The sequence below is a fragment of the Acartia tonsa genome, chromosome 2 (assembly GCF_053477335.1).
Source record: "Acartia tonsa isolate MP-2025a chromosome 2, ASM5347733v1, whole genome shotgun sequence".
NCBI classification, from domain to species: domain Eukaryota; kingdom Metazoa; phylum Arthropoda; class Copepoda; order Calanoida; family Acartiidae; genus Acartia; species Acartia tonsa.
In genome coordinates, this window is record NC_137261.1 from 47,230,028 (window position 1) to 47,257,686 (window position 27,659).

The following is a 27,659-nucleotide window of genomic DNA, read 5'->3' on the forward strand; positions in this document are numbered from 1 at the left end:
TTTTTTGAGTCCAAGGATCCGGATCCTGGGGTATAAATTTATGGAAAAATCTACCTAAATTTATATAAAATAGTCACTTACAAATTTTGAAATATCTGGTAACCTTGTTAAGATCAGCTGATTCACTCCCACACTCTTCTCTCTTCGAGATTAAAGAATAAATATTTTTTGAAAAATTTGGTGATTTTATTTTTATTGTCAAGGATCCGCATACAATCAATGCGGATCCGCAACACTGATTTTGGTGCACAGTTTCTATAATTAGGATAAAACCTTACCTGGAAAAAAGTAAAATATATTTCTGAAAATTATTGACAAAATAAATGAAAGAATACTGAATTGAGTACAAATGAAATAAAGTTTTTTTGTGTTAGTTTGGACATGTGTTCCTGTTTATTTCTGTCTACCCATTGGCCGCCCTTCTAGCTCTTCTCAATAATATTACTGAAATGTGGGGTGATAGGTGAGTAGATTATATATAGTAGATTTAGTCATAGGTAGATAATAGGGATTTGTAGGGATAAGACAATAGCTAATAAATTGATGTACATTTTCAATGACGGTTTACAAAGTTATCATTCTTAATGAACAAACTAATCCGAATTCAATAAAAGTCTACAAAGTTGTAAAGACAACGAATAAGAAAATTTTATATAAAACTTTTGGGATTAGTGTAACAAAACATCCAATGTCCCTTCCTTTCTGGGTGGGTAGATATCAACCAAAATGGTCATAGGACTAATAGGAGAAAAATTGCTTAAACAGTAATATAACACTAATCAACATGGAACATACCTAATACCTATATCTGAATTTAAAAATATCATTAATGAATGTCATTAATGCCATTGGTTCTTTCCCTCATTTAAAAAAATGAAAATAAGGGAGGTGTATAGTTAATCATCCCTTGTGTAACACCTTCGGCGAGCCCTCACCTTTCGGGGGGCTACATCTGAGGCGCCCTAACCCTGCGGGGAATGGTGATGCCAGGTACACAAGATAATATAACCTGACCAGACCGCCATTTTATTGAAATTTATCTACAGGTATAAGCTATGCAGACTGAGTAACAAACCTAAACCAATGTGCATCAGAGATATTGGAGCCTGGTATGCTGCCTTTAGGCTTACAGGTAATTTCATTCAAACAAAGAAAAAAAAAATTCAATGTAAATTTTATGTTACATGTTAAATAAGATAAACTTCTCTACTACAAAATTATAATATTTTTGTTATGCACTGTTAAAAAATTTAATTACCTAATGAAGTACCTTTAAATAGTTTAGCTAGAATGTTTTACAGAAAATAATAATTTTGATAGATTGTTTGAATAAAATCACAAGAATACCATGAAACTTTGAATTATTTAATATAAACATTATACAATCTTAGTTTTAAAAGTAGAATGAATTTATGAAAACCTGAAATATTTGAGAGACATAGTTTTGATTATATTTTTTTACCTTTTTAGGAATTTTGAGTATTTTATCCAACTGTTGGTTGCTTTCCTTAGATCTTTATGGTTCACCTGCAACTGAAGGTAGATAGATAGACAGACTATTAGATAGATGCGACAGTTAGACAGACATGGGGCCTTACATCTTTATGGTTCTCCTGTAGCTAAATTTATAGATAGACAGTCAGATAGACAGGTATCCTGGGATCGTTATTATTCGCCTGCAACTGAAGGTAGATAGATTGACAGATTATTAGATACATAAGACAGCCAGACAGGTTTCCTTGGGTCTTCAATGTTACCCTGCAACTAAAGTTAGATAGATAGACATTTATATTTAGATAGACAGGCAGACAGTTTTTTATATCATTTTGGTTATCCAAAAGTAGATAGATAGACGACAGTCAAATGATTAGATAGATAAGACATGTATCTTTAGATTTTTATGTTTCTTCTAAAATAAGGGTGTTTTTTTGATACCTCGATTCTTTTCAAAACTATAGGTAGCTGTTACCCATATTAAAAAAACGGATCATGGAAAGAAATTAATGTAGTGGGTTTTGTCGTATTTTCATATTAGCTTTTGTCATATTTCTTGCCCCTGAGCTGCGGGGCAATCATTTACATTTACATAATCTAAAATAACCTATCTAAGGTACTGTGAAAACACGACGAAACGCACTACTTCGTTTTCTTACCCTGTTCCAAAAAAAACTTTTTAGGTTTAACATCGTCAGATCAAGAGTGGACAATTCTATGGATAATTGTGGAACATTTGCTTCTTCTTGTCTTCTTTGGATTAGGTATCCTATTATATAAAGTAGTAAACGTTTTTTTCTGTCCCTGAGGATCTCGCTAACCGCTGAACTGATATTGTTCTCCTTTACAGTAAAGCTTCTTATAGGTCATGGGAAGAATTTAAACTATTTTTGGGGAGGGTGTCTTCACCCCCTCCCCCCCCCCCAAAAAAAAATAATTTTTACTCTTTTGAAACTCAAATTTAAAATGAGGTCCACTTTTCCCCCTCCTAAGTGCCCCTAGTGCTCTAGGGGCGTAGCCGCTAGTGTTTTAATATTTGAATAAAATATGACATAGTGAGTGATACTATACTGAGTATACAATTTTACTTTCTCTTTCTTTCTTTTTCCTCTTAACCTCTCTTTCATTTTCACTCTCAATAGTCATCTAAACAAATTTGTATTTATATGAATCCTACATATCAATTCTCATTATTGCTCCCCCTTACTTACAGCAAGTATCTAAACCGCTCTTCTATTGAAATTTCTACGAAATTTTATTTCCTTTAAAATTACTTTTATTATTTATATCTTTATTATTTGTTTACTATTTAAGTATTCTGCTGTTTCTGTTTCCTTACAAATGGCTTTTGTTGCTCTATTTGTTTTATGAATGGATTTATTATTACCTGGATCTTACACCAGATCATCAATGTATGTACTCTAAGAAAATAAAATAATGTTTCCCATTCCCTTTACCCCATCTATCCCCACCTTCTTGATGAACGAACTGACCAATAAATGATGGAAACCTAAATTGACGACAATTTTTCTTGACAAAACATCCACGTAAATTCTATATCTTTATTTTCAGACAAGTTGATCAGTGATGTGGCTAAACACGTGAAAATACAAATGGACAAGACAGACTTCCATTTCAAGAATAATGTCATCAAACAGAAAATGGATTGATTTGACCTGTTGAGAATATGCACAAGCTTTCAGTCAAGTTATCTTTATGTAGAGGGTTAGATTCAAGATGAGTTTCTTATTGTTTATATATTTAGAGTGTAAATAAATAACTAACATGTAAGGCATCACTAAAATGGTTATTTAAAAATGCATATATCATTAGGAATATTAAAACTAAACATGCAGAGGGGGGTGGGTGGCCTGGGAAAGTGTAGGGGGGTTTCAATGATCCCCTAAGGTATAAGGAAGAACTAAAATCCCTCTTTTTAATTCCTTCAAGGTTTACCTCCCCCCACCAAAACTATGTGGATGTCGTTGTGTCAAAAGTATTGAAAAAACTCTGTGCACACCACTGTGTTCAAGTATTGATATTATTTAGAAAATTACTAGGGATAAAATTCATTTCCTACTAACACATTTTTTACATTTACATTTACATGTATCTATATGTTGGTATACCATGTAAAATTAAATTTATTTAGTGGAAATAACCCTTTTCATTGAAACCTCTTCATAGAACTAACCCTTTAACGACAAGAGAGAGATTTTGTACCAAATATGCTTCCATTATTGATATTAATATGTTTATCAAAATAAAACTAATATATTTAGAGTGTAAATCTAAAATCCCATTTATAACCTAATTCACATCCGTCCAATGTACAAAAAATATATAAATCTGTGAATATTTTAATCCTCTGTTATGTATTTTAAATATAAGTATTTACTATAGTTTTGTTGAATTTTTCATAATTAAAGTTATATATTTCATTTCCTACTTTTACATTTTTGTTTTAGTTCTCGTTTCAGTAATTGTATTCTTTCAATCATCCCTTCTCAATTCACACTTAGTCTAAACCATTCTTAGGAATAGCCTCATGGAATTTATCAACCCTCAGCCCTAGCTTTTCTCAACATGTGCCAGCCGCAGCCGCTTAACTGCCGAGCTGTAAAGAAAAGAATATATAAACACAAACATATTTATTAAAGGACAGATTGATATACAAATTATAATTTAAATGCAGTTCAATAATTATACATTATAATACAATAGATTAGGGGGGGTTCTTAGATTATTAGATCTGTAGATTCTGTTATCTAATTGGCCACAAACAGTTCAAAAGTTTGATCAAGCTCATCGTTGACATTCTGTGTCTTCATTTTCTCTGCCACAAGATCTGTGATGATAGAATCAACCCTGAAACATAAAAATAATGTTTAATTTGTTTTCAACAAGTAAACAACTGATGGAATAATAATAAATGTAGAATATATAACAGAAAAATTGTCGTAATTTTAGGTTGTTATTTCCTCTGTCCTTTATTGGCCAGTTCATTCATTCAGTAGGAAGGAAGGGGATCGTTATTTTAGCCAACTACAAATTTAACTTTATTAGAGTACATCATCTAGTGTAAGATTCGAGTAATAATAAATCCTGGAATAATGTTACTTTTTAACAAAGATAATCATATTCTTATGGTGCGCAGAAAGATCAAGTTGACTATTTTTATGTTAAAAAAACATCAAATTGGGCGCTAATCACAGTAAACCAGTCCCTCTGTTCTCTTATTTTAATTTTTAATGCTTGTGAGAAAAAAAGACGTATTGATAGGGGCTGAGACTATGGCTTATTCTTATGTGCTAACATCTCTTTGGGATCTTTTTTTTTTACTTCACCCAACCTACAGTATAAATAGTAGGGTTGGGCCGGATATCCGGTCATTTTCAATATCCGGCCGGATATTGAAACTATCCGGCCGGATATCCGGCTCTATAATTTTGTATACTTTACACCAAAAATCTGCTTTTTAAAATTTTAAATGGCTATAATTTTCTTATTATTGAAGCTACAAGAACATTTTTTCTGAACAAGTTTAACTTTATGTAAATATTTATAAGATTTCTGAAGAAATTTTTTTTTGCTACTTTAGTATCTGGTAATTTGGCCGGTTATCCGGCCGGATATCCGGTAATATGGCCGGATAACCGGATATCCGGCCGGTTACCGGATATCCGGCGTTTGAAATCAGCCGGATATCCGGTATCCGGCCAAAAAAGTATCCGGCCCAACCCTAAAAAATAGGCATCAAAATTACGTTTTTTCTTAATATTAAGTTAAAAATTAGTTCATAATCAAAATAAGATATTAGGAAAACCACTTTAAATTGTGATAAATATAATATAGGTACTTATACAATAAATAGACATGGATGTCAAAGATAGTGAATAAATATATGAGAGGAATATACTCTAATTCTAGCAGCTGGCAAGAATTACGATATCCACCACCGCCTTTACAACATCTCCATCCCTCCTACTGGATGATGAACAAGCTGACCAATAAATGAGGACCTTTGTAGCAACCTAAATTGACGACAAATTTCCCCTGTTAATACATCCATTTTTTAGATAGATACTAACCTAAGGTTCAATTTCTGAACAGTCTTCTCACCATACTCAGCTCTGGCTTCAGCACTCTTTAGCCTGTCCATCAACACTTTGATCTAAATAACAAGAATGATAACAAACATAAGTAGCGAAGCATAAAAAAATCAAGGAATGCACATTAACTAATGTTCTGTTCTCATAACAATGAGATTAAGAGAGAATATTCTAAAATTCCAAGAAAATAACAAAATAAAAGAAACAACTACATCTTTTGAGGCATTACCGATAGACAGACGGACAAAACAATGCATAGATTTGCTGCGCATATGAAATAGGAATCTTCACTAAATATATCTGTATCTTTGATACTAGCTGAGATAATCATATTTTCAAAATATGGGTATATTTAATCGTAATCGTAAACTGGATCTCTGTGTGTGTTTGTCTGTATATAACTAATTTTAGGGAGGGAACCACCACCCTCCGAAAAGAAAACGTCCCTAGAAAAAAAAACCCAAAAATCTTTTAAAACTACAAATAAAAGTGGAGGTGATAGAAGCCTCTAGGGGCGTTGCTCTTAACGGACAAACATTAAAACCTTACTACTTAACATTATAAATTATATTTTTTACTTATTTCCAAGTTAAGCCAAAATTATACCTGTTTCTTATATTCCTCCTCTCTCTGTTGTGCCTTTTCCTCAGCAACCTCTAGAGCCTTCAGATTCTCACCTAAATAGGAAATTCATTTAAAAGCGTATTTACTGAATAACAGGGGGTCATTAACCATGTGGTGTATTGTAGGGGGGTGTCAACATCACCCTTGCAACTAAAATTTTAATTGCCTGTCTTTCCCTTGTTTTTCCCCTTTGTTGTGCACGCCACTGCATTAAACTAAGTTGCGTTAATTGCAAATTAAAGGAGCGAAGATTGCAAAAATTCGAGAAGCTTTATGTTGACAAACTTAGATTTATGGACGTAATTAATAATTATAGAGATGCTATGCATCTTCCATTGTTCTGAAATACCATTCCAATTAACCTATTTCAAACCGTGATTTTTTCAATAAGAGTTTATTTTAAAATAAGTTGAAGTTATCATTGATAAAAAGATGTTTTTTTTAAGATGACTGAAGAGTGCTTTTGCACATAGCAAAGAGGGAATAAGGTTCCTTCATTAAAGATAATTAAAACATACCTATATTTATGATTAGTAGCATTAAAATAACAGATGGACGAACCTACCCTAAATAGAAAAAACTTCGTGATTATTAAATGCCTACCAATCTGTCTAAGCTCCTCCTCAAGATCAACAATCTTGCTTTCACCAGCCTCAGCTCTCTCCTCGGCTCTTTCCAAGTCACCTTCAACCATGGCAAGCTTTCTGGCAACCTAACAATTGAATACACTAAAATATAGGAGCTGCAGTAACTATACTCTAAATTATATTCCAAAACTTAGGTACAGAACCTCCAAGGGGGTGGGGACGAAATCATGAATGAGGGAAGAGGATACTTAAGAGATTTTACGCATCTAAAAAATAAGTATCTAATTATTCTAGCCCCCCAAAACAGGTCCTAGCTTCACCCAGCTTTACATTAAATACAGAATTAAGTTATAATTTTTGCAATTGTTTAATCGACAACTCTATCGAGCCATCTCAAGAAAAGGTCAATTTGCGTGTTATGGACGTATTCACGTCATAAAGCAAAGCGTGTTCTATAAAGCTTAGATTCGTGAAGAGCCAACGCATTATAGAATTACCATTTGACATATATACAAATCTTGAATTAATCAACCTTTTATTTCAATGAATTCATAATTTAATTTTTTAATCCACAGTTAATTATAACTGACTTTATTAGTATGAATTAAAAACTATTAACATTGTATTATATGCATAAAAAAGATATTTTAGAATTAAATACATAGACATCTAGCGGAGAAAATTTGTACTGTATAAATAACAAATTTATTGTTTTATAGGACTTATCCACTTAATGTAAGGTTAATTTTTCTAAAATTTTGGCCTGTTTGTATAATTATATTACAGGCAGCTTTCCGTATAGAAAATTTTCAGTATGGCTAAAAACCGGTTTTAATCCAAAGGCACACTGGAAAATTTATTACTATCTATCTATCTATTACTGACCTCATCATACTTGATATCCGACTCTTCAACCATCTGTTTGGCCTCCTTCAATTGGTTCTCGCTGATCTCAATCCTCTCCTCATCAATCATGTTCTTTGTTTCCAAAATCTAGGAATTTATTATTTTTTATATTAAAGAATTGTTTCATAACAAGAGTATAACTTAGAGGCTTAACAATTTTGTCAAAACATTGATGAAGTCATAAAATTTGGAGAAATTTAATTTATAAGAATGTCACTTTAACCAACATTTATTTTTAATAACAAGACCTAAGTAAGAGATTGTTCATTGAAAAGTTTTGCTACTAAATATTTTTTTGACAAAAGATATTACAATTTGCTAAACAAGATATCTACATTTTAATTACCCACCTTTATAGCCTTGAGAATAGAGTCAGAGAGAGCACTGGCCTCAGCCAAATCCTTGCTAGTTGATGTTCCCTTAGCCTCAGATCTAAATAATAATAGAGTCAGAGAGAGCATTAGCCTCAGCCTAATCCCTCCTGGTTGATGTTCCCTTAGCCTCACGATATAAATAATGCAATTTAAGAATTATTTTATTGTCGGTGTGTGATGTAAAGTTAGATATAAAAAATTGTTTACAGAATTCTTATTTTACAATGTAAAGAAGGTATTTTTGTCAGAAAAAAATGTCTATTAAATACTATTTTTCTGCAGGAAAGAATGAAACATGATAATGTGCCAAAGGGACTGTTCGTTCTAATTTTGGAAAGATGGGAAGGTTTTTTTTCATATACATCATCCCTCTCCAATATACAGGGATATCAAATTATCAGACAATAAACAATATATATGATGACAAACAAAATAACCCCTTATGTAGATTAAAATTATTAAAAGAATCGTTGAAACAACTCAATCAAGATTTAATCAAAGTACCCAAAGTTTTATCCCAGCCCAAATAAAAGATTAAATACACTTTACTAATAAAACAGGAAATAAATTTCTACCTTTCCAATTCCTCCTCGAGTAGAACAATCTTTCTCTTGAGAGCCTGGATTTCTCCCTCAGCAATTGAATAAGCTTTCTCCTTCTCATCTTAAATAAATAAGTGTGTATGGTTGCTTTTTAGACTTTAACAAGGGGTTTGATACAATAGAAATGTATAATTTTATTCAAAATTATGTCAAATAGCAGCGAAGCTATTTTGAAAGATTAATTCAACAAGAGAGAGAGAAAGATAAAAAGAAATTGAATGAAAACTATTTATGGGTAAGGTAATTTCATTAGGTTTATCTAATTGACTTTTTGCTGGACTTTTACTCTTTCTCTAGAATAACTCTTATTTTGAGCACAATGAGAAAGCAATACGCAATTAAAATTTGTTTAATTAAGCTTCTCAATAGTGATATCTAGATAATTTCCATTATTGATATCTACCTATCTAGAATTTGTTTGGGTAGCATTGATATCTACCTACCTAGTTTAGAATTAGTTTGGGTAAGCTTCTCAATAGTAATATCAAGATCATTTTCAACATGCTGCATCTTCTTTTGGAGATCTCTCACCTATAACAAAAAAATACATATATGTCAAGAGTGGGTACACAACACAAGGGTAAAAAACGGGATTCCCCCTATCTAAAAAAAATACCCAAAAAGGAGGGAAGGGGGATCAAACCCAACACCTAGACGAATTTCTATGGGGTCTTATTTGTTTTTCTCCCCCCCCCCCCCACCTCCATATTTGAAAATTTTCCTAGGGGCTCTCTATTTAAGGTGATATAAGGCAAAATATAGCCTAAGGCCTAACCCTAGAAATAAAATAGCCTAAAAGCATCCCAGGTCCTATTTAAAGCTTCCCATAACAGAAGAACTTAATAGGTTATTGAAATCTTGCTTGCAATGACCACTCATTTCTACAATTTATATCATGATAATAATAACTCACAGTCTCCTCAGTTTTCTCAGCAAGAGCTGTGGCTTCTCTATATTCAGCATCAAGCTGGTCTGCCCTAGCCACGGCATTCTCAGTCTCGGTCTAAACAAACAAACATTATCAAGACAAATCATAAATATTAGATTGTCATTCGTGCAATAAACGTTATCAATAAAGAAAATAACACAATATTTAACAGGGATCTAAATGGATAAGCCGATGGCCGATAAATTGATGTACATCCCCAACGATGATACTCAAAATTACCCCTTCTGTAGAATAAAATTAGTGGTTGAAACTTTTGAACATTCAACTTAACGAAATAACTTATCCAAATTCAGTTAAGGCCCCAAAGTTGTAAAGCCAACAAATAAGAAAACGTTATTATATAGCTTTGGAACTAGTGTAATAAATAGCTTATTCTCCCCCCTCTCTCTCTTATATCAAAATACTAGAGTTGGCTCAATATAACTATATCGCTATTGGCTAGTTTTCTATTAGTACATATCTATTTATCTAATTCTCAATAAATCAATTTTCCTCCCCTGCCATTACTATCTATAATACAAAGTAGAACGATGTCTGTCTGTCCGTCTCTCTGTCTGTCCCTTAAGATCTCGGTAACCACTGAACCGATCGGATTCTACTCTTCAGGGTATCTACCTATTGGTCCTGTGGTGGTTTTAAGCTATTTTCTTGGGGGGTGGGACACCCCCAACCCCCCCAAAAACCAAAAAATCCCCCCCCCATTTTTTTTTTTTTTTTTTTTTTTTTGAAGGAGATTTCCATGGTCCTTTACGATTTTCGCCATAATTTTTTTTTCATCACCTCTTGGGGCAAAGCCCCTAGAGGCTAGGGGCGAAGCCACTAGTCTAAAAGAAAGAAGTAAATATTTATTAATTTAAATGATTTTAAAAAGATTTTTTCAATTATATTTTTTTCACATTTCCATCACCAAAGGGTTAATATGATTAAAATTTTTGTTTTAATATTTTAACACAAAGGAAGTGTCGCCACAATCGAATTCTTTTAAAATAGAGTTTTCTTAGATTTACTCTATTATGAACGTATATTTTTTATTTATGAAATAAGGATTAAATACTTCAATGTAATTCAAATATCTACATTAAGTGAAAAACTTAATTCATTCCATAAACAAATAGAATAAAGGTCTTATCGTCTTAGTCAATGAGAGTTTATTATGGATTATTGGAGCACTATGAGTTTTAAACACTTTACCATTGGAAGACTCGAGCTCATTTATAGACGTTTATTTCCTATATAGATCTGTCATGGATCTTGATGCAATAAAGCAGGATATTTTGTAAATGTTAAAAATTGGAAGATTTCATTGAATAAAAGTAATCGCAAATATACTTAGTAAATAAGTTGTAAATTTTTAAAAGCGAGGCTTCACATATCATTTTGGAAAAGTATATACTTTCCGGAAGCCAATCTTTATGAGGAAGGTATTTTTAGAAAGGGGAAAATGTGTAGAAAACACCCATGTAAATTAGAAAATCCGCAGAAATCATTTTTAAAAGTTATTGGCAAACATTTGCAATGTTAATTTGCAAAATTAATTTTATGCCCTAAATGACATATTCTGAAATAAATCTTTTATGAAAGTTTATTATCTTTGAGTTTAGGACATGCTTAAGACGTAAAAAATATTTTCAGTGTTACTTTTTTCGCCCTACATGTGAAAAAAGGCATTTCTCACATTTTATTATAGAAAATTGCATATAAACAAAATAATAATTTTTTTCTACGGTCAACACAAAAATTGGCATAAAATCTTTCATTTTAAATGTAAAAGTCAGATAAAGAATCCTTTTTAGAGCAAATATAGTGCAAAAAGTAACAAAGACGTCTTAGCAAAGTATGAATATCTAATGAAATAGATACTTTTAAATTTTGATATACATATCAGATAAAAATATATAAAAAAAGAGATCAAAAACTATAAAACAAGGTATAAATTGTTTTCACTCTGTCACTGAATAAAGAGCACTTTTAGGTTTGATTTTAACCAATGCAGCACTTAAACACTCATTTTTCAAGGTAAATAAACAAAATAAATGCAATTATACAATTAAGTCAGTTTAATAATACAGTAAGCCTTTTTGTAGCAATTTTTTTTTATTGAAATTATTCTTTATTTCTATAATAATATTTTGACATATAAATTACAAAGAAAAAGATTAAATCCTTTAAGTTTGAATAATACTTTATATATTTACATAATAAAAACATTAAAATTGTTAAAGATTAAAAAAAAAGATAAAAATAAGTAATTTTTAAAATCATTTTGTGTCGTCTTCATAAACTATTTCCCCTTTTATATTTTAGTCTGATAGAATTCATAATTATAAATAACCTTTATTGAGCATATATATGTTTTATTGAAATTAATTATAAGAATGTAAAACATTTTTTGATTGATTTAATATTAACAATTCACCTAACATTTTGTTATTTTACTTTTTTTTTAAACCCTTTTATTCTTATTAATAATTCTATTTAACACAAAAAGCTCATAGGGAGTTGATAACCTTTATTTCTTGCTTTGTATTCTAGTCAGGTATTTTATTTGACTAAATTTTTTAAAACTATACAGCATGCATGTTTGTGTCAATAATGAAGACATTATGGGTTTTTATGTACAAAAAGTTGTTTTAAAGCAAGAAAAAAAAATATAATCTTTCTAGTGACTAATATACAATTTCGTAGTTTTATATATGTCTGTATTTTGGTTTCTAAAAAAAGTACTATACCAACAAACATGCATGCCTGAAAATTAGTTTCCATATTTGTATTAAACAGGAAAAAGAAACTAAGTCGTCGTTATAATTATTGTTTGTTATTTTTGGTGTAAGGTTTTTTTTAATGAAACTTTTTTGGATCTCATGAATTCGATTTCTGCGGATTTTCTGGTTGCCAGAAATGAAATCTACGCATCTTTTTTAGCTAGATGACATTTGTCTGGTTAAGATTGGATAAAAAATTCTTTAGTTGGTTAAATTTAATAAGTGTGCGCTTGTCTATGATTAGGGTCGGTCCGTCACCGAGGGATAGCTTTTTTCGTTAATGTAGGCATGTTAGAATTGTCCTATCGATTTCAAACTTTGCATGGTGATTCCTTTGGTAGTTTGATTTTTTAACTTTTTTAACAACAAATTTTTATGTGATCTAATCATCTGATTGATCTGATTTTTGGTATATTGATTCCAGGGACAACAAAGTATAATGTTATAAGCGACGCAACTCTATAATCAAGTCCTAAAAATGTAAGTATGTCCATAAACATTATCCTGTATCAAGCAGTTTTTCAACAATTTTACTTTCAATATTGCTTCGACTCTTATACATTTATATTCTGATTATTAAGTTCTGACACTATACAAGTGTTAATTACCGTTTGTCCTACCGTTTTAGTGCTTTGCTTTTATGGATGTTGTCATCCTTGTTAATTGTAAAAATATAGAAAACGAAATAGTTTTTTTTTGTGGGCTAAATCTTACCTTAAGACTCTGCATCTTCTTCTTGATGGCATCCATTATGCAGGCAGTAGTGAGTCAACACAAACCTGGGATATAAATATAGATAGATAGGATAGCTTGATAGTAAGATATATAGTCTCTTGATACATCCATTATGCAGGCAGTAGTGAGTCAACACAAACCTGGGATATAAATATAGCTAGATAGGATAGCTAGATAGTAAGATATATAGTCTTGATACATCCATTATGCAGGCAGTAGTGAGTCAACACAAACCTGGGATATAAATATTAAATATAGATAGATAGGATAGCTAGATAGTAAGATAGATAGTCTTGATGGCATCCATTATGCAGGCAGTAAGGTCAACACAAACCTGGGATATAAATATTAAATATAAATAGATAGATAGGATAGCTAGATAGTAAGATAGATAGGACAGCTAGAAATGAAGATAGATATTATAGGTAGATGGTATGCTAGATAGGATATCTAGATGGTAAGATAAAAAGGTTTGATGGCAGGAAAACGTTTAGAAAACTGGATACACAACGAGATCTTATTTGGTGTATATCTAAACCAAATCTTAGAATTAAGTGCATACTTATACATACTTTTTCATGTTTTTCACCTGGCTGTGTAGCAGCAGTACTATTAATTTTAATCTCTGTATTTGTGAAGCGATGTTTGGCCAAGATTCAAACCTGAAGCGATGTTTGGCCAAGATTCAAACCTAACACCTTCATTTTATTGATGAACAATAATCTTAATATACTCCCCAATTTAGTCGTCCAAAGAAACTAAATCTACAATTTTAAGTATGGAGTGTACGTTTTTGTTGTTAAAAAGTTTTTTTCAGGGAAGTTTCTTAGGGTGGATTTTATTATGTTCTTCTTGTCATAAAGCGCCTAGGGGATAAGCTTTAATTATTGAATATGAAAACAGTTTTTAAAAACTTTTGTTAGCCTCGAGGGATGAGGGCTCGGCCTAACAAAACTGGTATTAATTCTATATATTATATTATTATCATTCGTGGAAAATTGTCTGTAATACGATGCTATACATGATTTTTCAGTGTGACTAAGAACCGGTTCTAATCCAGCAGATATTAATCGGTTTCAAAGCCATACTGGAATATTCAACACTAAAATCAGACAATGTTTATGCTGATTAAAAAATCGTCTTACTTGATAGATTCTTCTAAAACTAAAGATTTGATTACCTATAAGAATCTAAATCTTTTTTTTTGAAACTTTTAATAATATGCATTGTTTTAAACATCCAGTATTTAATCTACGTCGACCGTCAGCCTGTCAGTCATCTTACGAAAATTATAAAAATAGATAAAGGTTTCGTGGTTTTTTCTTCAATAAATCTATTCTTGAATAAATTTATTTAGTATGACTCACTTTGTCTGTAGCGCTATGGGGATTTGAGATTTTCTAGTCTGTCAGTTTGTCAGTAATGCTACAAAAGACATTAAATTAATATTAGTAAAGGTTTTATACTATTTTTCAATCACATACTCTTTTTTATGACCACTGTCCATTTGCTTTTTTTAGATCACTTTCCTTCCATATTTTTATTAGCGAAGCTACTCTATAATTTGAAATGTCCGTCTTAGTTTGGGGGAAACGTGATTTTCTCGGCTCCTATAAAAGATAAAAGGCTGAAATTTTTTGACAACATTCCCATTTTTAAAGAGCACAATTAACTATAAAACATCAATGACAGTAGGACCGCTTTTTAGCAGGTTTTAGGTTTTTTTTGTATTTTTCACATTTTTCTCCATATCTTTGGTGTTTATGGTCCGATTTCCAAAATTTTTTCAGTTATAGTACCAAAATAAAATTTCCTGTCGTTTCAAGAAAACAACTATGACGGTCAGACTGCCTTTAAGCAGGTTTTAGGCTATTTTTGTATTTTTCACATTTTTCTTCATAACTTTGGTATTTACGGCCCGATTTCCAAAGTTTTTCAGTTATAGATATCATAATTAAATTTCTTGTCGTTTCAAGAAAACATCAATAGCGGTCAGACTGCCTTTTTGCAGGTTTTTGGCTATTTTTATATTTTTCACATTTTTCCTCATATCTTTGGTGTTTATGGTCCGTTTTTTTAAATTTTTGTAGTTAAAAATATCAAAATTAAATTTCCCGTTACTTTGAGCATCCAGTATGTAATTTACTTTGACCGTTAGTCTGTTAGTCAAATTAAAAACAAATGTTGAAAAGGTTTCGTGATTTTTTCCTAATATACATGCTTTAAACAACTAATATCTAAATTCTTATTTAATTGTTTGTGCTTCGCTACTTATGGATGTGTCATCCTTGTTTTGTATTATCTACTCATGGATGTTGTAATCCTTGTTTTAACATAGAAGATTAGTCATGATGTAAACAAATTCAAGTAAATGACGTAAATACACTTTATAAGAAAAATAAAAAGAAGGATTAATGTAGATTGATATATCAGGGATAGTACAATGGAATACCTAGAATTATGTGTAGATTTAGGTTTTTAGTAACCGATACAGGGTTTTGTTTATTTTTTTTTGACTTAACACCCATATTGGCTATTTTAGGGATGTAGAATTTTGTGGACTACGGGGGGGTGGGGAGGTGTAATAAAACCCAGATTTCTATTAGTCAATAATGCTGTTTTTAGTTTTCTACATTAACCCCTTACAGTCGGGCCCCTTTCCGCACCTTAATCATCCGGGGGGGGGGGGGGCGTTCAACGCCCCCCCCCATGTTATCTCAGTGCCTATTAGAGCTACAGGGCTAAAATTTTTTGTGTAAGTCCCCTGTGTTATGATGAATTTCCTTGAGTAAGTTTAGGTCAATTTTCGCATCCTTCACCCTTTTATTTAACAACCTTTGTTTTTAGGTCCTTTTTTACTTAAAAATTTCAAACGGCTGTAATTTTTTTATTTTTGAAGTTATTGGGCTCTTTATCTTTCACACACAGAAAATGAGATAGAAAAAACCGGATGGGGGGGCGTTCAACGCCCCCCCCCCCCGACCGTTAAGGGTTAATTATGAATTAAAATCTATAATAATTGTTACTATAATAAACTGATATTTTTGACCAGTTAAATGTTAAGACAAAAAATGTTTATTTAGTTTCTTTTCTCTGTGAACTAAAGGGAAAGGAAGGGATAAACAGTAAAGAGAAGACTACTGATAGAGAGAAATAAGCAGGGCTCGGCAGCCGCGTGTAAGCCACAGTGAAATCTTTAAAATTTAGATGGATGTCTAAATCTGATCCTAAACAGACAATCCATCATTTCTGATTTCTTTATGTAAAGAAGCAGGTTTATATTTGGGGCTAAGGCGCGTCTGCTGAGCCCTGAGCTAAGATAGTAAAGACAGCAACAGAGCCTCAAAACATAAACATTAAACAATTTTTAAATCCACGCTTTTTACCAGGAATTTCATAAATGTTAGATGTCATTCTTTTTATAGAAACTGCTTTTTAAAATAAAGCTCTTCTATACTTATGTTTGTCCTTATAATTAAGCCTTAATGAATAGCCCAATTGAGTGAAACGTTCGTTTTGTAAAAAGATTCTGCAAAAAATCAATGACCAATGTGAGTAACGGCAAAAAAGTCATAATAGCCTTAATAATTGTTATACATTTAATATTTCAGAAAGTACATATAAAGATAAATAAGATATATGAATGATACATAATTTTTATGTATAAATTACAATATAATAGTAGTACACATATCTACCTATCATGTAAAAAAAATAACAAAAAATTGTTTAATTTTTAATGAAAATATATTTTATTACATAGACATATATAATTTTAAAATCTGATGATTTCCCTCATATTATTTCAGACATTCTAATCATAAAACACACAAATACAACATGACAATAACATTCATAATTTTATATACCCTCTCACAATTTGAGTGTGTATGCATTTAAATTGTTGAAGCAAGCACTGTATGTCAGTCTGGATGGTCAGGTTGCCTGGCAGTTGTTTCCAAGATTTACCTGACAAGGACTGATACCAAATATAACCCAGAAACCCTAATACAAACCTATCAAAATATATCTTATATCACAATCAGTGCAGCTTAGTTGTATGGACAATGGACAATCTTATTATTAAAACTTACTTTGATTTTAAGCATGTCAAATTGATTGTTTCAGTTTTTTTTCTAGTTGTTACAAGTAAATTAGATTTTAACAACTTAAAAGCTAGATCTAGATTAGTTGAATATTGACCTATCTTTACTTTTATTAAATGATGGTATAAGTTTGAGCAACTAACTAAAGATGTAAATTAGTATTTAAATGGCAGACCATGGAAGGCAGTGGTTGCCCTACAGTAAAAGGTAAACATGACTTTTCTGTCTGATTTACATTAATAATTGATGTTAATTTTTTCTAAATTCATTGAAGAAAAATCATTTTTATCTTTATTAAGAATGGAAATGTTAAAAGATGGACATTGAAGAAGGTGATCACAATTGTTATAATATTGCTGACATAAGTATCAACTCAATCAACAATTTTAGCAGTTCTTGAAGCAGTAACTATTGTAATATCAATCTCCAATGACAACAGCAGCAATTAGGAAGAAAATAAATCATTTAAGAAACATGATCTAGTACTTGTTGAGCATGTCATTGAAGGTCTCATCAAGCTGGCCAGACACAGCATTAATCTTCAGCTTCTCACGGATAATCTCATCCTCGAGTTCATCTATTCTCAAGTGAAGCTTGCTGATGTTCATCTCAGCATACTCAGATCTGCTGTCAGCCTGCTTCAGTCTGATGTTCAACTGCTTGATCTGGTCCTGAAATTTAGAATCTTTGTCAGTAATCATATTCAATATATTCTAAAAAGCTGATGTATTTACATAATCTAGCAAGATCTCATAAATAGACCAACCAATCAGCCTACAAACACCTTAGGGTCTTGGAAGGATTTAGGCTATTTTGAGACAAAAGAGTAGAATAACCTATAAGGTAAGAATAACATAAATACATCATATTAGACATCTAAATGCAGTCAACGGCTATTAGTTAAAACTAAAAATTATTCTGTATAATATATTTTAGATTTTAAATTTAGATAATGTTTACAAAGAGAAGTATAGTTTGTATTCAATAAAAGTTTTTATATTAACCCAAGTAATGCATATTCAACACTATTATTAAAGAGTATTTTTTATGAAATGGAAAATATATAGTTCCAGAGGTGTGCAGAAGAAGGGTGTGTATTAAGAGATATAAGTTTTCCGGAATTGTAATGTAGGGAGTAGATTTGAAATCTGCATCAAATTTTAAGGATTTTTTATAAAATTCGTTTTTTGTATAATTCTTTATCTAAAAGCGGAAATACAAATTAAGTTAATTAATTTTGGCATCTGTGATTGGTGGATTTAAAAAATCTGCGCTCTGATTGGATGTCGTACATCATTCAACCAATTAGAGCGCAGGTAGTTTAAAATCCACCTATCCTATTGGTCAAAATTAATTAACTTAAAATGTATTTTCGCTTTTAGATAAAGAATTTTACAAAAAACGAATTTTATAAAAAATCCTTAAAATTTGATGCAGATTTCAAATCTACTCCCTACATTAAAATTCCGGAAAACTTATATCTCTTAGTGTGTATACACCCCAAGGCTGAATTAAGGGGGGGGGGGTGCACCCCAAATCAGCAAAGGGGGTGTAAAAGTAAAAAGCCACTCCACTTGATTTTTATTATAGGGGGGTGTAAAATTTTTGGGTGTTCTTCTTGCACCTTCCTGGGAAAATTCTCTGCACGCCCCTGATTTGTTCCTATTATAATTGCTGACCAAGTCTAGGCAACATTTTCCAGCAATTGACCTTTCTTTCTTTCTATTCTAGTCAGCTGAGAGGAAACAAAGTATTGTGTGTGTTTGACTCTTTGTTTCAGATTTAAGTGTGTGTAAACTTGTAGGCTTAAATGAAAATATTTGTATGAAATTTGAAAGGATAAAATCTAAAAAAAAATTCTGTTCCAGCTTTTGTTGTAAATGAGACAGAAAACAGAAATATTGAGATTTTGCCTTAGTTGCAAGTTCAACCTACAATCCATTCTAGGTATATAATTAATCAAAATGAGATGTTAAGTTTTAATAATGTGTGTTAAATGCCTAAAACTGACGGAAATTTGTTAACACAGTGCACAATATATCAGTCTGGATGCATGAAAACTTATATTTTAATTTTAACAAGAAGATCAAATAACAAAACAACAAATTACATGATCAGGCCTCACTTTTAAAATAAAATAATTTTCTAAACTTCTCATTAAAATGCAAACTTTAATGTAATTTAAGTATTTAAAGATAGGAAGTGAGGTAATAAGACAATAAGAAGGAAGTTAGAAAGAATTTATTTCATTTTAGAGAAAGCATTTGATAGATATTTGTGGCCAAAGAATGGACACAAGTGTTGCACTACATACATTTTTTCCTGAAATTTTCAACTAGATTTCTCATAAAGTTGACAAAATTGCAATAAGCTTCATTTTTAATACTTTACTATATGTTCAATACATACCTGGTATTTTTCCTCTCTCTTTCTGGCCTTCTCCTCGCTGACCTCCAACTGTTTTTGATTTTCACCAATAGCAGCCAACTCATCCTCAATAACAACAACCTTGGCCTCAGCATTCTTTACTCTCTCCTCTGCTCTCTTCAGCTCATCCTCCATCATGGACAGAGATCTGTTCAGGTTATCATACTTCATTTCATTGTCATGGCCTAAAGGATAAAAAACATGAAACCAAATTTTGAGTAATCTTTTACAGCTAAATTCAAGAAAAAGTAAAACACTACAAATATTTAGTAATAATTTAGCTTTTCACCTATTCTTCTGGCCTCTCTCATCTGAAGATCAAGATTCTCAATCTCAACCTCATTGTTCATGGTCTTGCTCTCCCAGTCTCTAGCAGTCTTGACAATCTTGTCAGCATCCTTGCTCATGGTGGCCAGCTTAAGGATGGTGTTAGCTAACTTCTCAATGCTGATCTTGACCTTAAATTGAAGACTAAAGTTAGCAACTAAATAAATATTTGTAGAATAATTAATAAATTCATTTATGTTAAAAATTAGGGTTCATGTAAACTAAATTACCTCTTCTTCCAGAAGCAGAACTCTTCTGGCCTGTGCATTCACATCCTCCTCTTTGTCCTTGAACTCTTTTTCAGCCTCCTCCATCTTGGAAGAGCTCAGTTGCAACTTTTCAAGGGTCTCCTCCATGGCACACTATAAAGTTATCTTTATTGTTTTGATAAAAAAAACAATGTCATACAATGTAGACGTAGAAGAATTACAATTGTGTAGTTAATATCAAAATGTTGTAAATATTAAAGATTATCTGCTAATTTGATATGATATTTGAAATATCTTATCAAAACTTAAAGCTTTACTTGGTTCTTTTACATTTAACATTTAATAAACAAATTATTCTTGTAATAAACTACTTACCTCAAGCTTTGCAACCTTCTTGCTCATATCTCTGATATCAGCATCATACTTGTCAGAGATGGAGTTGGCCTCCTTGGCATTAGCTTCATACTCACTGATCTTCTTGTAGAGATCATCTGTCTCAGCCTTTGTAAATAAGATTATTAATACAATTGTTGAAAAATAAGTTTTAATTAATTACTTACTGCATATTTTAGTTTAGATTATCAAAAATTTGGAGATTATAGATGCTATAAATGTTTTCAATATGACCGACTGTTAAAGTGAATGTATACTTATATCAGAGTTAAAACTAGATTAAACCTAAGATATGTTTTCAATATCATACTTTAATGTATTATTTTTCTTTAAAAACATAGAAATTGGTCAATTCAAAATCCATGTTTAAAGTAAATTATTTGTTATTTTCAAAATATTTTTTTTTTAAATGGCTGAAAACCCCCACAGTGCAGTGGTAGAAAACCATTAATGGTAGTTATAATATGTAATGACTCTAACTACCTTTAAATAGTTCTGTCTTTGACCCACTGTGAATTATTAATGTAAAACAAATACTTCATTAATTCCAACTCCTGTTAAATTTTGTAATTAATACTAGAGCATATCCCCTTACCACTAATTAAATTTAAAGATTATAACTAGGAGCTGCTCTTTATTTAAATAGAAAATGTTTTATGATTGCATAAATCTTAGTTAAATTAGATATATTTCAATAATAAACTCTGTTTTCTTTACTTGAAATTATCTAAAATATGCTGGACATTTAGGAAAACATTCTTTAGCCTTGAAATATTTAGAACAAATAATTTGTACAATAGGGATTGCATGGAAGTAATGTTTACTTTATGTCTGCTTGAAAAAAAAATCCTGTCAAAAGTTCCAATATATAAATCATTTCTATATTTAATGATTTTTTGAAACTAGATCTAGTTTCGTCCGTAGCTATACAGTACCCCCACCCCCTCCCCCACCCTATATATTAAATTGTTATTAACAAAGCAAGATTTTTTTTGGGAGGGGGGGTGGATGTATTTTTTCTCTAGGACATATATCTTACGTTGGGCGTCGTAACCCCACCTTTAAAAGCCTAAATCCCTCCCTAACCTATTGTTTGTGGTTTTACAACAACCACGAAGACTCCTTAAAATGACTATAGGACCACGTAGATATATTCCCCTGATCAACAGCCTAATCAAGCAGGAAGCATGATGTTAAGGAATGAACAAACAGACAATCAAACATTGTCTTCTTTTTAATAATAAAAATTTAATAAAAAATAATAAGATTTAATAACAATCATATCAAAGACAGTATTCCACGGAAATTAAAATGAAAAAAAAATAGATCGAAACCAGTTTTGTTAGACCTGAGAGGCAGAAGGCCCGGGCTAACAAAATTGGTAATGATTTTATGATTTTTATTTAATATTCGTGGTATATTGTCTGTAATACTATGCTATACAAAATTTGGCTAGGAACAGGTTCTAATCCAGCAGCAGATATCAATCGGCTTAGAAGCCATACTGGACAAGGATTTCTTGACTACAACAAGGCTTACCTTCATAGACTGCATTTTCTTCCTAATAGCATCCATCTTGCAGCTGTGTCAGTCCCGTCTGAATATAACCATAATTAAATTGTATTAATGTCTTTTGAAATAAATTATTCATCTAGATTAAAAGATAAATTAAATGTTAGTAATATTAAAAAAACAAAGTAAAAATTGTTTTGTCTTATAATGTCCAACATCTAACTACAAACACACACACACACAATCATCTTGACATTTACCTACAAATCCTTTACTTTTCAATTCACTATATAAACACCATCATAAAATGTTTACTTTTTTGTTTTAAATAACGAAGATTCAAGCTGTATTTTTAAAAAAAACTTTATATATGTGTCATCAAACAAATATTTCAGTTTTAATCTAAGATCTGTTAAAATTGAAAATCAAGTTTATAATTAGTTTGAACCTCATCCTCCATCCCCCACCCTCCTTCCATTCTTTTTTAAAAATACTTAAATTTTGATTATCATGCGTATGCATTTTATGTTTTTATTATTGAATTTTAAATGCTATCCATGAAATTGTTTGACAAATTTATTCTAGCTTTGCATTTTTAGCTGGGATTTAAGGATAATCAAATTCTTGAAGGTAAGGAATAGGTTACACAATTTTGTCATTTAAAAATTGCATTAATTTTAAAACAAATTTAACAAGACAAATGTAACACTTTTTCTTTTGTAAAATTAACTATTAAATTAACTAGGTAGTAACTGTTTATGTCCCTTGCTACCTTTATTTTTTTTCCGAATTTAGTAAAGTATTTCATTCTACATATTTATACCTTTATCTTGGAATTAAAGGGGAAATAAAATATGTTATTATAAACATTTCAATTCTTATTTATAACATTTGCATAAAACTAAAGATATATGTTTTTTATGATGTCAAACTGTACTACTAAAAAAACTATATAAAAGTAAAGGAATGCAGAAAAAGTATCTGAATTTAAAAGTCATTATCTAATCTAATGTGATTTTTTTTTCTTTTTTTTCCATAGTTTTCTCCTGTCACCTTCCCCCTCTCTTCCCCTTCTTATTATTCTGTTGCTATTCTCTGTCCCCATTGTCAAGTTCGAAATGCTTGAAATAGTTAGGATGTATCTATCTATCTAATTATCTCTCTACTTCTGTAAATGGACAGCAGAAATGATATGTGATTGCAATGTTGCAAAATAAGTGAATCTTTGTTGAAACATTATTCCCTTGGGCCTTGATTTGATATAAATCTAATGGCTTATGCAAACATTTTGCTTTTTTCTTGTCTATTAAATTCAAAATTATAGAATAAAATGTTTTGAATGAACACTAGCACTAGAACTTCCTTCTCCTTTCAATATTTTTAGTCAGTTTTGTTCACCTTCAAACAATTGCAACTTTCCATTACCTTAACCTTCTAATGAACTATCAACATGAATTTAAATATTTGTAAAATGAGTTTTTAAACAATTATCAAAATGTAATAAAATATGTAATAAAAATAAAAATGTTAGTAGATTATACATTATTAAAATTAATATCTAACCTGATAAAATCCTCTCTGTCTCATTTTAGAGGATTTTTAAAAGCACAAACACAGTCTTGTATTCACATAAAATGCACATGTCTTCATTTGTGCACTGCTACTGGTTCAAACAAAGCAATGGTCTTGGATATTGATTATGTTACTGGTTTGAAAATGCACATGTCTCTTTTGTGCTCTGGTTATGGTAAACTGGTTAAAAACAAATCACTGGTCTTGGGCAGTGCTTTAAAACTGATTATAAACTAACTATACAAAACTAAGATTTTGTAAACTAATATGGTACATATACAATATTTTTTAAAAATTTGGTTAACTAACAAACAAAACATTTGTCGTCGTAATGTTTTTTTTGGGGGGTTTCACAAAACAAAAGCAATGAAAAGTAATTTTCGTACAAAAAATACTAATTATACGGAAATGTGTACATATATCATTAATTAGTTTTTCAATGCCTACACAGAAAATCAATATGTAATTTTTTTGTTATACTTTCAAAAGTTATTTAAATACATATTACCAATAACTAATTTTTGATATCTAATTAAATGTTGATTTGACTTTAGATAAACATTTAATATAATTATTATATATAATTTTATATAAAAGATAATAATATGCATATTATAATTTGGCTCCAAATTATTTATGTGTCTTAGAAGAACTAAACTTTCAAACAATGTTTCCATGATTCCTAAAATAAAATACAGATGTTTGCAGCCTATAAAATACCTATTTAAAAGAGTAATGATAGACTATATAATAAATATTAACAAATATATATAATTTTTAGAAAAATATCACATACCTTTTAAAATATAAAAAAACGACAACACAAAATATTTTCTCACATACCTATTGTTGTGAACAGTAGATAATCTGGACTGAGTATCCCTAGGCCAGCTATGGGCCGGTCATAAACACTCACTCCCCCTCCCCTACCCCTCCAGCCTCTGAAAGTTGCCCATTACCTCCCCCCAAGGGTTAATCCTCCATTCCTATTATCCTTCTTCCCTTTATTCTTTCCTTTCTCTTGTTATTTCTCTAAGTGTTTATACAATGTTGCTTCAAACAAATAAAGATCATTATCTAACATTTAAAAAAAATACTACTTGGTGTGTTTGTTCGTCTTGTTGACAACCTCATGGCAGTATGTTTATGTTTAAAACCGTCCTATAGAATTCAGTTATTGAAGAAAACTTTAACCTTTAGTAGTAAATTTTTTTTTGTCTAAAGCTTAGGATTTAAATAACAACTGAATTGATTGAAACCTTTACATAGGTCCAGGCCGGTTTTAGGCTATTCTATTATTAGACATTATGATGTGTTAGGCTATTTTCTGCCTCCTTCTTACTAACATCTTTGAATACAGAGCCTTTAGATGCTAGGGGCGCAACCGCAACAACATTATGTAGGTATATTTTTCAGAAGAATGTGATACTTCCCTAGCCTTATATTCCTGGTATGAGAAGAAGCTTCCCTGAAAACCACAAACTAATAAATCCAGCCGTTATTTGTATTGTATATTTTAGAAAAATCATGGCATGGTCAGACCCACGTCATATAATTTTTTTGTCTGAAACTATAGATATCGAAAATTGGTCGTACTTATCGGGTAAGCTTTATAAATAAATTGGTTTGGTTTTAAGCTATTTTCCTCCCGCCCTCATCTAAAGGCTAGGAACAAAGCAACTAGTAGTTTATGAAACAACTTTTTATCTTAAGAATAGCAACTCAATAAATTTTTAGTGTGAAGTGAATCAACACCTCTCTCCCTCTCTTTTGTAAACAGCTTCGAACCTCGAATTGTTTATATGTGCGCTTGTGTGTATGTATGCGTATGTGTATGTGTGTGTATGCGTATGTGTATGTGAAGTTATGAATGTTAAACTCAAGAAGGGCATAGGATGTTGGACACTAATTTTTACTTGGACCCAAAGTTTTTTAAACACAATCTCTCATTCATAGGCTTCAAAAACTTTTTGGACCTTGATTGGATGGTTTAAAACAGCATTGTATTCAAATTTTACAACCGATAATTGTAAAAGAATGATAATTTTGTTTATCATCAATGGGGCGAGCAAAAAATTTTTATTTTGTTTTTCCCTATAATTTCCCTGTTTAATTTTAAATTCATTGCCTCCTTGACTATTTCAAAGCTTTATTATTCCTTTCTCTCTCTCTCTCTCTCTCTCTCTCTCTCTCTCTCTCTCTCTCTCTCTTTCTCTCTCTCTTTTTTTCTCTAGCGATTCTATCATATTTTAATCTCATTCTTAATCATTGTATTTTTTTCAATCTTGGCATTATTCATTTATTGTATTGCATTGTAGGCAGCTTTCCGTGGATATCAAAATAAAAAGTCATAAGATTAAAACCAGTTTTGTTTGTCTTTAATACGATAATCTATTATGTTAATTCTTCTACTCTTTATCTCTCCCATTATATTTTCTCTTGTTAAATTTGTATTTTTTTATTTCTATTTGTAAATTTGTAAATCTTCTTTTCTCCCTTTTTGTCTTGTTCGCTTTAGAAACATTATGTCAATATTTTTACACTAAATGAGCTATCTATTGCATTTAAATAAAGTTAGTTAGAAGAAATCATTTACAAATGATTTTATTTTTTAGATTGTACAGTACTCTCATTGATAAAAATACCCCTTTGATCTAAACTCAATTCTGTACTTGCTTGGTAGATTAAATAACCAACCTGCATTTTTATTGGGATATTTTAAATTCAATTTTTAGACATTTTAAAAGCAATCTGGTACTATATATCTTTCCCTAAAAATAAATTCCCCAATTTATACTTTTCTATATGTTCTGTCCCTGCAGAGGCTGGAGCCCTAAATGTAAACAATTTTAAAGGTCAAGAAACTGGGCGCCTTTCAAAGCATCCTTCCTGCAGGGTTATATGGATAGGCCAATCGGATAAAAAAATATATGCTGAAATGCCAAGGGATCTAATGGGATAAGCCAATATCCGATAAATTGATATACTTCCCCAATTATGATGCACAAAATTACATGTTCTGTAAATTACAATTAGTGATTGAAAGTATTAAACATTCAACTTAATGAACTAACCAATCAAAATGAAAGTCCCCCAAAGTCGTTAAGTCAGCGATCAGAAGACGTTATTATAAAACTCCCTGGATTATCCTTGACAATTTGTCGACATGCAATGCTTGATGGGATGATCATAAGGAAGATAATTTATGCTCCATTTCCCTACCTATTTATTCCTACAATATGCCCTCTTTTATCCTTTTCTAGTAAAATTTCCTTTCTCTCGGGTAATACAGGACCTTTTTCTTGGGACTTTCCACTCTGTAATAAAGGAAAAAGTTGATAGACTTTAAAATAGAATTTGTATGAGTACTATAATGAAACAAGGACAACAATGGATGTAGATTATACGTGGATATTAAGACAGGGGAAAAATTGTCATCAATTTAGGTTGCAATTTCCCTTCCCATTTATTGGTCGGGTCATTTATCCAGAAGGAGGGAAGGGGGGGGGGAGTGAGGAAGTTATTTTAGCCCGCTACTGAGTTCACTTTAATAAAGAACACGAAAATCTGGTTTAAGTTCAAAGCAATAATAAATCCATAAGTTTTTTTCTATAAATGGTAATTGGTATATCTAATAGCAGTAAAAAATATCATTTCTTGATCCCGTTCCTCTAAGACAGACAGACGGACATCATGGCTTTTTAATAATTCATTTGTTGGGTACCTAAGTATAGTTTAGAAAAAAAGAAAAAAAAATGCTTATAATTAAGTAAAAGGCTCTCTATGTGTCTGTCAGTCTGTGTGTACTGTGAAGGTTTATCCCCCCACCCCCTATTTTTATTTTCTTTTTCTTTTGAAAATTAAAATTGGGGTGCGACTTTAATTCCCCTCACAACCCTCAAGTGCCCATAGAGGCCTCTAGGGGCTTAGCCGTTTGTACTAATTAAAGAAATAAATGCAATCTGAAA

The 27,659-nt window shown here is 31.0% G+C and overlaps 2 protein-coding genes across 5 annotated transcripts in view; one reads left to right on the plus strand and one right to left on the minus strand.

Moving 5' to 3' along the window:
• The window catches only part of LOC145312013 (anoctamin-10-like), a 20,148-nt gene extending 16,252 nt beyond the window's left edge, over positions 1-3,896 (plus strand). The window contains exons 20-24 of the mRNA XM_080151100.1: positions 373-463; positions 1,047-1,132; positions 1,471-1,539; positions 2,178-2,258; positions 3,067-3,896. Of these exons, the coding sequence (XP_080007226.1) occupies positions 373-463; positions 1,047-1,132; positions 1,471-1,539; positions 2,178-2,258; positions 3,067-3,164 (425 nt within the window). The 3' untranslated portion in view covers positions 3,165-3,896. The remainder of the gene's footprint in view (positions 1-372; positions 464-1,046; positions 1,133-1,470; positions 1,540-2,177; positions 2,259-3,066) is intronic.
• A 234-nt stretch (positions 3,897-4,130) lies between these two features.
• Positions 4,131-27,659, minus strand: part of LOC145312019 (uncharacterized) — a 201,150-nt gene continuing 177,621 nt past the window's right edge. The window contains exons 1-11 of one of the 4 annotated variants that reach the window (XM_080151107.1): positions 24,535-24,638; positions 13,125-13,189; positions 9,613-9,702; positions 9,143-9,230; positions 8,673-8,760; positions 8,074-8,155; positions 7,703-7,810; positions 6,834-6,942; positions 6,213-6,283; positions 5,586-5,668; positions 4,131-4,362 (exon numbers count right to left, since the gene is read on the minus strand). In XM_080151107.1, the coding sequence (XP_080007233.1) occupies positions 4,263-4,362; positions 5,586-5,668; positions 6,213-6,283; positions 6,834-6,942; positions 7,703-7,810; positions 8,074-8,155; positions 8,673-8,760; positions 9,143-9,230; positions 9,613-9,702; positions 13,125-13,160 (855 nt within the window). In that variant the 5' untranslated portion in view covers positions 13,161-13,189; positions 24,535-24,638 and the 3' untranslated portion in view covers positions 4,131-4,262. Of the gene's footprint in view, positions 4,363-5,585; positions 5,669-6,212; positions 6,284-6,833; positions 6,943-7,702; positions 7,811-8,073; positions 8,156-8,672; positions 8,761-9,142; positions 9,231-9,612; positions 9,703-13,124; positions 13,190-17,529; positions 17,923-19,660; positions 19,864-19,967; positions 20,137-20,235; positions 20,368-20,589; positions 20,716-22,146; positions 22,208-24,533; positions 24,639-27,659 lie in introns of those variants that run through there. The other 3 variants (XM_080151104.1, XM_080151105.1, XM_080151106.1) reach the window with 3 other exon arrangements.